The 9888-nt window shown below is 36.2% G+C and overlaps 1 protein-coding gene across 1 annotated transcript in view; it reads right to left on the bottom strand.

Moving 5' to 3' along the window:
- Positions 1–1559: 1559 nt before the first annotated feature.
- Positions 1560–9888, bottom strand: part of LOC149846194 (potassium transporter 5-like) — a 17931-nt gene continuing 9602 nt past the window's right edge. The window contains exons 2-3 of the mRNA XM_089990633.1: positions 6731–6986; positions 1560–1749 (exon numbers count right to left, since the gene is read on the bottom strand). Coding sequence (XP_089846759.1) covers positions 1560–1749; positions 6731–6986 — 446 coding nt within the window. The remainder of the gene's footprint in view (positions 1750–6730; positions 6987–9888) is intronic.

Below are 9888 nucleotides of genomic sequence, written 5' to 3'. Positions count from 1 at the left end.
GAAGACATAGAACACCTTTATGTTGGACAAGGTAGGTGAGAGGAAGACATTAGGGCCAGAATTGGTTCAAGAAATGGAAGAGCATATCAAATTCATTCATGAAAAACTCCTAACAGCTTAGAGTCGTCAGAAAAGTTATGCAGACAGAAGGCGATGTGAGTTGGAGTTTGAGCAAGGTGACCACATTTTCTTAAAGATATCACCTTTCAAAGGAGTAATGAGGTTTCAAAAGAAAAAAAAATTAAGTTCAAGATATATTGGACACTTTAAAATCTTGAAAACTAGGTCTTACAGCCTATCGGTTGGCATTACCTTATCATTGTCTAGGATAAACAATGTGTTTCACGTATCCATGTTAAGGAAGTACGTGGCATATCCTTCACATATACTCATTATAGTCAAATCAGTGTTGGATATTCAAGAAGACTTAAGTATTAGTGAAAAACCAATAGAGATTTTAGAGTTCAAAGAATATAAATTAAGGAAGAAAGTCCTTCTTATGGTCCTAGTAAGATGAAAGCATCACAACAAGAATGAAGCTACATGAGAGTGTGAGGCAGACATCCGTGCTCAATTTTCTTATTTATTTTCATGTAAAATTTTAGACAAAACATTTTTTAAGGAGAGTGGAATTGTAATGCCTAATCAAGTGGGTTCAAACCCACCTGGCTCGACTAACCCTAAGGCTTGGTTGGGACCCCCTCCCCACATTTAATACCTAGTGGAGAGAGGATGGGGTCTCCACCTTCTCTCAATTAAGAGGGTAACCCCCTCTCTCCCACGTATAGGTAATGGGGAGAGAGGGAGGAATATCTCTTAATAAGAAGGGGTTATGAGGTGGGGGGCGGGAGCGGGGGGAACGCCCCTCACCCATGGCTTATAAAAGCCATGGGTTCCCTCTCCTTCTCAGTCTCATTTGAGAAAAAGAGAGATCAAGTGAAAGTGGGCGGAGAGGAGAAGAAGAAGAGGTTGCGAGGAGGTCGTCACCTCCAGTGAGAGGTAAGCCCTCTTCCACCCTATTTTAGAAAAAAAATCAGTGATAGAGGGGTGTCCTCAGTCTCCGTCAAGCAGAATCACCGGCAACCTGGTGGTTGTAGGTGGTGGGTAGTCAAGAGAGAGAGAGAGAGAGGTGGGGATAGGGAGTCGCTCTTGTCCCTGTCACCCTCGCAAAGGTGGAGCAAAGGGAGGTCACTCCCTCTGTCTCCACCATCGGCAATTGTGGTTGTTAGTGGCATTCTCCTTACGAAAAGAGAGGGTGGCATGGAGGATGACTTTGCCTCAACCACTGGCAGCCACTGCTGATGGCGATGGGAAAAAATGGTGGGAGACAGAGGGTGTCCCTCTGTCTCCACCCGTTTGAACTGTCAGCAATTGGTAGTTGCCAGTGGTAGCCGAATTAGGAAGAGAGGTGGGAGGACATGGAGGTCGCCCTATCCTTGCTAGGGAAATCCTAGGTCTCGACTCAACTTTCAAAAAAAATTTGTGGCGGACCATCGCTGACAACTATAGTTGTCAACAGTGTCACCGTAAAAACGAGGAAGGCAGAGGGTTACCCTACCTCAACCACCGGCAACTACGAGGTTATCGGAGTTCTGTGTTTCAAAGAAAGTTGGGAGCGACTTGGTCTGTGTTGTCCCAAACTGAGTCATGTCATGGTAGAGGAAAAGGACAGAGATTTCACTCTCTATCCCGGCCTCAGGTGGACCGACGGTCCGGTCACCCGAGACCAATTCAGGTGATTTGGGGGAGCTAGAAAGAGAGTGAAACTCTATGTCCTGGCTCCATTATGAGACCAACCTGGTCTGGTCACCCCATACCGAATTAGATTTGGATTAATTAATATATATACCATCAATTCTGTTTGAGACATGCGTCAGACCAAGTTGTCCATCCCAACTCTGACTGGTTATGGCACAGACCGAGTCTAGTCGGTTAGAAATAGACTGACTCAGTTTGGGTGTGTCCCAGACTCAGTCAAAGTGGTCTAGCTAACCGACTTAATTCAGGAGTAATAGTAAACCAAGTCGGCTAGCCAACTCGGTCTGGGTTCAGCCCAAACCAAGTCAGTATGGTCTATACCAGGCAAACTTGATTTAGGTATGTTGCAGACTGAGTTAGGTCTCTAGTTAACAGACCGACTCAAAGAAAAAAAATAAATGAAAAATAAAATTAGTAAATATATTATGTATATATGTATATATAGATGTATTGGACACGGTGAAAAATTGAGACGATGAATGTCTCAATTTTTCAAGATGAGTTGGATCTAGGTTTCAATCCGATTGGATCCAAACTCATATTGGATCTTGTCTACATATGGTAGATCCAAAATAAATTGGATCCAGTTGAGTTCAATTCAAACCTAAAATCATTTCATTGTTGGTACCATATTTGTACCAAACCCAGTATGAACAAGGTTTGGATTTGTTGTACCAGATCAAGAATCGAGTTGGATATCTATTTAAAAAATTAAAAGATCCACATCAGAATGAGATTGGATTTGGGTCTGAAACTCAACCAAGAAGATCCAGTTGGACTAAACTAAACCAAAATGAGTGTAGGCTAGGTTTGGTGTAAAGGAAAAACTGGACTCCACCCAGGATGAGTCTGGGTTAAGTTCCATGAGTCCAGAGATAGTTAAAAAAAAAAGTAAAAAGATTGTTTTACTCTTGTTAGTCCTGATTAGTATATTAGGCATAACTTTTCACTCTGATATTGGATTCAAGTGATTTTTAGATCATTGAATTTCGCTTTTTGAGAAGGATCCATTGGCAAGAGGCACGATGGCAAACTCTGAGAATATGAAATCAGAGTTTGGCAAGAAGACTTAGGGGTATTTTTATAATTTTACATAAGACGAGAACGTGAATGATAATTTGGTAATTTTTTGGGATTTCTGTTTATTTCATATCAGAATTTGCAAGAAGACTAAAGTTGTTCCTTAGATTTGGAATTTAAGCTTTCCAGGTAAGTGAACATTTGCAAAATCCTCCTTAGTTAAATAAAATACATGCTTATTAGTTTAGGCATCTTACAGTGTGATTCCATGTATTATAAGTATGCTTGTGATTTCTTGTTTTAGGTAGAACAACTGAATAACATGCTTAGAAATCTATATTTCTAATATTTGAGTAAGATGCACAAAGATGTTGACTTATATTACAAGTTCATATTACAAGTTTTAGTAACTTGTCATATAATTAGATGACATGATTTGCATCATGAATGTACCCCATGTGAAAATAATCATGACATTGATATATATAATATGTTACAAAAAGGAATGCTCTTTGAGAAATGAGAGTAGAGTTTCAGAGTTCTCTGAATGTCCTTGAGAGGGGCATTGTAAGTGTCGTGACATGATGAGTTGATGAACTGACTCTGTGATAAGTTGTTATCCTTAGATATATGACATGTATATGTTATTGCATGTTAAGTGTAGTTAATGAATATATATTGGTTATTATATAATGCACTAACATCAAAAAATGAAAGCGAAGAGAATAATTTACATAAGATAACAATACATAGTATGATAAGAAACTCTACTCGGAGAAACATTGTTTAAGGCATTTTTTGAGGTATGTGTATCATGCTGGTATCTTGGGATTTGCTCAGGAATTTTTAGATAACCCTTAGGGGTTAAAAATATTGCTCAATAGAACATATAAGATATAACAAGAACCACAAACCTTTGGGACAAATATAGCTTCTCGGATACCTTAGGGGCTGGTATACGAGCTCTTCGGCTATCTACCGATGAGAATTTTTTAGGCTCCCGACGGGCAAAGCTGCAACTATTGTGAGTCCATAGTCAAAGCCAATTTGGACTACATTGTTGTGAGTTGTTCATATGTTTGATCAACATAGACTCTAGATTTGTCTACATAGGTTGTTGCGCCCAAAGAGGTTATTTCTGAAATAATCGATTAGAGTAGAATATGAATGTTTATTTTGAGAATGAAGATAAAAAATTAGTAAAAGATAATAAAATTCATAAATAACACGTGTGCTTAATTAACAAACTAAACCAAGATTAGAAGCTTAGAGCTCACTATAATTGTAATGATCATATCTTATTTGTAGATGTAAACTTACTTAGTTGTAGACTCACCCTCGCTTGGTTACAACTGTAGGCTTAGGGATTGTTGCTGACCGGCTATTGTCAGATCTTGGATTAATTTATTTTAATCTCTACTTTCATTTTATTTGGATATGTAACGTGTCCTTTTAATTGGATGGTCATCATTGTTATTACTATTGATGGATGAATAGAACTTGTTATAAAAAAAATTGCCATAATTTTGAGATTGTATTGGTAATTTTCTTTTGAGAACCAAAGTTCACACACCCGGGCTCGAGAGGCCCCGGTTTGGGTCATTACACAAGTAAATTAGCTAAGTATTTTCATTAACAGTGGAATGAGCTACTTTTATTAGTGGAAGGCAAAGTAATAACATGGATGTCAGGTCATTATGGGTAAGGCCGACTTCAATTAGACACCCTTCTTTTAACTTAATTTCAAACACAGTTTCTTTCCCGTGGCACTATTTTTTAGCACACTACCATATATATATATATATATATATATATATATATATATATATATATATATATATATATATATATATATATATATATATCATAATTGAGTGTGAAGTAGAAAATATAACATGGCTAATTTATTGTTTTCTTGACAAGTTTGCCTTTTGTTTGGTCTAAATCACGGTGATTAATTTTTGTAGGCGACAATTTACATGACACCTAATTTTTCCTGAGTTACGACTTACATGGCGCATGATTTTTCCAAGTGAAAACTTAATTTTTTGTAGGCGACAACTTAGACAAGCGGTTTGATCAAGACACCTAATTTTTCAGGCGAAAATGTGTAAAAACCATTAAAAAAATCAATTCACTAGATTTTACCATATTTTGAGTGAATTAATCATATCTGTCATATTTTTTTCGCCTTGGCCACAACACGGATTGATGCCAAAAGTGAGTGTCATCCACTTTTTTATTAGAAAAACAAAACTATGTTTTGATGAAATAGCTAAGGAAATAAAAAAATTAATACCATTATGAAAATTGGATCATTCATAAGTTAAAAAATTAGCTTAGTAATTCTACAGGATTTAACCAGAATAATAACCATTATTAACTGAACAGTGCTAGCGGGAAGCACTAACTTGGATTTTTCATCAAATTTGTTGGGCCCTTTTTGCGTTTCCCAAAAGCAGTGGTCCCTAATTGGAATTTTCTCTATATGTAAATTGTAAATGAGTAAAATAACTTGAGCTTTTTGTAATTTTCTCTTCTGCAAGGAAGATGGATGGTCAAAACTAAACACATGAAAGAATGCAACCCTGCCACTTTTCAGTTTCACAAAGCTTTGTAATGAATTAAGCTGGCCGCTCGCTGGATTCCCCCCACAGCAAACAGCACTGCAACGGATTATTCAAATGGATAAATGGTCATAGAAGGACTCGATAAAAACAAGCAATCTAGTTGTATTAACACAACAACAACAACAACAAGAACAAGAACGACTACACCTTCATTCCAAAACAATTGGTGTCGGCGATATGAACCAAACAAAGAAAATCATTGAGTCTTCCACGTGAATCCTTCTCCTCCAATCATTTCTATCCAATGCCATGTCCTCAGTGAGGTTCAAAGCCTTCATATCCTTTCCAATCTAGTTGTATTAACACCATGTATGAAAATTCAACAGGCCAACTATTACCATTCCATGGACAAACAGTTTTTGGGAAAATCAAAGCCTTAAAAGAATTGCAGGTGGTTTGCTGCCTAATCAAAGGGATTTTAAGTGGGATCGAGCCGTCTAACAGTAGCTCCATGGCTCCTCAACTAGCTGTAGAGAGTCCATACGAGGCTAGCTGAGTTTTCAAAGTTGCTCCAAGTCTTCCAAAACAGAAGCCAATGATCCACTAGAGTGAACTGTTTCACTCGGAACTCGAGCCATGATTTCTTGAGCCCCCACAGATCTTCCTCGCGCGACCAGCTTCTTTCCTGGAAATACCTTTATTTTTCGTGAATCGTGCGAGTTCTTAATCGTCCGACTGCATGAGGAAAATGATAGAGGCGTGATGTTTGGGTTAACTCCCGGTAAAGGTATCGCTTTCTTTCTTTTTATCGTACACCAATTACCAACCACTGAGCCAGACCATGCGTCCGTACTCCGGGGCCCATTGAAGCACATTTCCCAGTAAAAATTTCAAAGTAAAAAAACAGATCCACTTGAGGGTTGTGCCAATAGTCAGCAGCCAGTGCAAATTCTATTTTTTATATTTACAAGAAAGTATATTTACAAGAAAGTTGGGAACAGAAACAGTACAAGTTATATAGATCAGTGTTGTGAGAGGCGGAACTGAAGCAGAGGCGTTGCACTGATGCGCCTAAGGTAAATATTGAAATCAGGTACTGTGTAAAAAATAAACATATATTAAAAATATTGAAATCAGGTAGGCGTAGGCTTCAATATTTTATCTGCCCATACCCTATGAGGAAAAAAAAAACGAAGAAGTGTAAAAAATAAACATATATTAAAAATATTGAAATCATCTCATGTTGTGAGAGGCGTACGCCTCATAGGCGAGGCGCAGGCTCAACGCCTCGCTTCCCCTCATCGCATTTAACAACCTTGTTATAGATTCAAGTCGTCGTAAAAAGAAACGTGAAAAAGTAAAGAGGAAAGGTGAGAGATTACCTGAAGAAATGCATGGAGTGAGTGAGGACCCCGTCCCCAATGACCATGGAGGTGCCGAGCATGGTCACGAGGAGCAGGGCATACTTTGAGAATTGGCTCCCCTCCAGCCTCGACCTCAGCTTCGAAACCCTCTTCAACCGCCTGCTTGGCAACTCGAGGCAGGAGTTGGAGACATCTTTGTCCTCGGCTTGCTCCATGGGGATGAACCCCACCTTCGCGTAACAACATATCAGAGGATACAGAGCAAACGTGCCGCCTACAAACAAAAGAAAATAAGAGGAAGATCGTCAGCCATTCGAAATCTTTTAAGGTTCAAATGCCCCAAGTCAAGGAAGACCATGAAGATGGTAGGTGGGTAAGGACTCGGGAGGGATTGTAGGAATTATGATCATAGTGTGCACAATGAAGGCAAGATAGAGGCGAAAGAAAAGGTTGAGATTAACGGCCTGCTTCAGGGAGAATTTTTCGATGTGACTATCGAGTTCTTTGTGCCTTCCTACACAGACAAAGGCTGGGATATTTATCTTTCCTTGAGTAGTCGTTACTCAGCCATAACCAACTCATTGGATTCTCAAACATATTGAGAATCCAATGTGAAGTGGGCACACCATTATCCTAGTGAGTCATATCTCAATGGCCCACTACTCAAGTGGGTTATTGGATTCTTAGCCCACTATTTTGGATTATTAGATTTAATTATCTATATTCATGTTTCAGATCCATTATCTGAATCCAACATATGGGTTTCATATGTGAGACTCATTGGCTATATATAGTAGATTCGTATCAGGATCCAACATCTCTCACTTGACCATATGGGGCAAACACCTACATTGTATCATAATATTGCACTCATAACTATATAACATCATAAGATTTTATATACGCTAGTTGGATTTCTCCTTCATGATATATCTCTATCATGACGTTATTCACAAACTAAGTTATTTTCTCATTATGTCATAAATTTTATTGTAACCTTTAATGTGTAACAATTTATTTCAAGTATTCACCATTCACTGCATACTAAGTCATACAGTATATATATCTAAAGATAAATAAATAAATACATCATAATGTGGGTCTCACATAGTTATGGGGTTCTTGTGGCTCTTCTATGACCATACCATAATCATGCATACTAGTGGAGTACTATTAAATTTATTAATTCATAAATTCATGAATTGCCAAAATATAGCAAATACTCATATTTTTTAAAACTTTCACCATAGTTTATACTTTTACTTTTCACGGGCATTATCACATGTTGATCACCATCGGATTATTTTAAATCAGTATATCTAGATCCAAATAGTCATAAATGTGACTGACCAACACCGTGTAACATTTTATGCATAATTTTTTAAAGCATGAAAACAAAATATCTCTTCATGCATTCATACAAGCATACCATAGATAATATTATTTATGATAATTATTTATTAGCATATACAAATAAATATTCATGCATGTGCAAAATTATAATTCAGCTCTCACTATTTTAATGCATTGCATTTAAGCAATATTTGTATTAAGCCATGACATCATGAGGTTTTACATACATTAGCTGGAGTTTTCTTCATGATATATCACCATTATGAGGATATTCACAAACTAGGTTGATTTTTCATCATAAAATAAAGCATAAAACTCTATATCCAAATCCAATTTGGATATGCATCAAAAATTATATCCAATAAAAGTTATCTCATTACCATTTGAATATGTCAAACATGAAAGTCAATTTCAAGGTTTTAATCAAACCACAAGCTTGTGAACATATAAGTTCAGATCCATTATCAGATCCACTCAACAAATTATATTTGTATGAATTCATATCCAAAACTGACTTAAAATGTTATCTATTAAGTTCAACATGATCCATATTAAAATGGATCTTCATACAAGCTTAAATCATGGATCACATATGATTTGACCATAATTCAAATTTATATCCATAACCATATGTTTCAAATGCAAATAGATCTACATTACACATCCAGCATTCTACTTCTCTGGATCTATCTGGGTCAAACAAAGACCCATATAAAATATATGTCATTATTAGGTCCAAATATTTGGTCTGATACTGTCTAAATTTAACATAAAACTTGGATCAAATCTATATTATAATACTTATTCGGATCAAATCATAAATCTTAGATCAATTCTAAATCCATATCTCATATATGGTAATTATACTTATCTGGATTCATTACAAACTTGATATCCTATATCTGAGAATTATATTATCTGGATCCAACATTAGATTCATTCAATAAGTGACTATCCATGCACTAAACCATAATTGGGTACATATCATACTATGAGGTTTGAGTAAAAAAATTCAAACTAGATCTATTTAAAAGCATTGAAGTTCAACAAGATCCAATAGCATTGCCTGGATCTAAACTCATTCAATTAGATCTATACTCAATCAATTTGATCTTATTCTCATTTTGATCAATCCAGATCTATACAGATTCAAGATTCAACCAGATCCAAAATATTTTACTGGATCAAACCAAGGTTTGTGTCACCTTACTATATCCAAACATCTGATCTAATATCGATCACATCCAATCTTGACCCAAACTTTAGATCTGATGAATCTTAGTCCCATCATACTTGATCCATATAAAACTAGATTAAAAAAAAGACATTGGATCGAAATATAATATGATCCAAAACATGAACAAAATATTAAAGCATATAAAAAATAATATGCAAATATTTCAGGATATGCATATAAAAAGCAACCTCTCCCATATCAGGGTAGAGATTCAAAGCATATTATAACTGGGTTCAAAAAAAATTTACTGGATCCAACTAGGTTTATAAGAAACTACATGTACCAAGTTGATCCAATCTACATCCAAACTTGTCTTAATAAAGTTTTGGGAGGTATTTCGCTAACCAGGAGCACTTTTCGGCAAAATCAGAAAAGTTAGAAATAATTCTGGGTAAAATCAACAATCTAAAACATAATATTAAAAAAAAAATTGAGTTAAATAGAAAACTCTAGGTGGTTTTCTGTAATTTTACAAAAATATGGGGTTGTTCTAGAAAAATTGAACACAATAACCCTGCCTCGGATAATATCCAGAAAACAAGGTTATTTCTGAAATTACCCAAAAATAGAGCTTGTGTTTTGTAAA

This window comes from Nuphar pumila, chromosome 2, assembly GCF_984573655.1.
Source record: "Nuphar pumila chromosome 2, dmNupPumi1.hap1.1, whole genome shotgun sequence".
Taxonomy (NCBI): Eukaryota; Viridiplantae; Streptophyta; class Magnoliopsida; order Nymphaeales; family Nymphaeaceae; genus Nuphar; species Nuphar pumila.
Note: the sequence above shows the minus strand (reverse complement) of the source record. Positions and strands in the feature narration are given on the sequence as shown.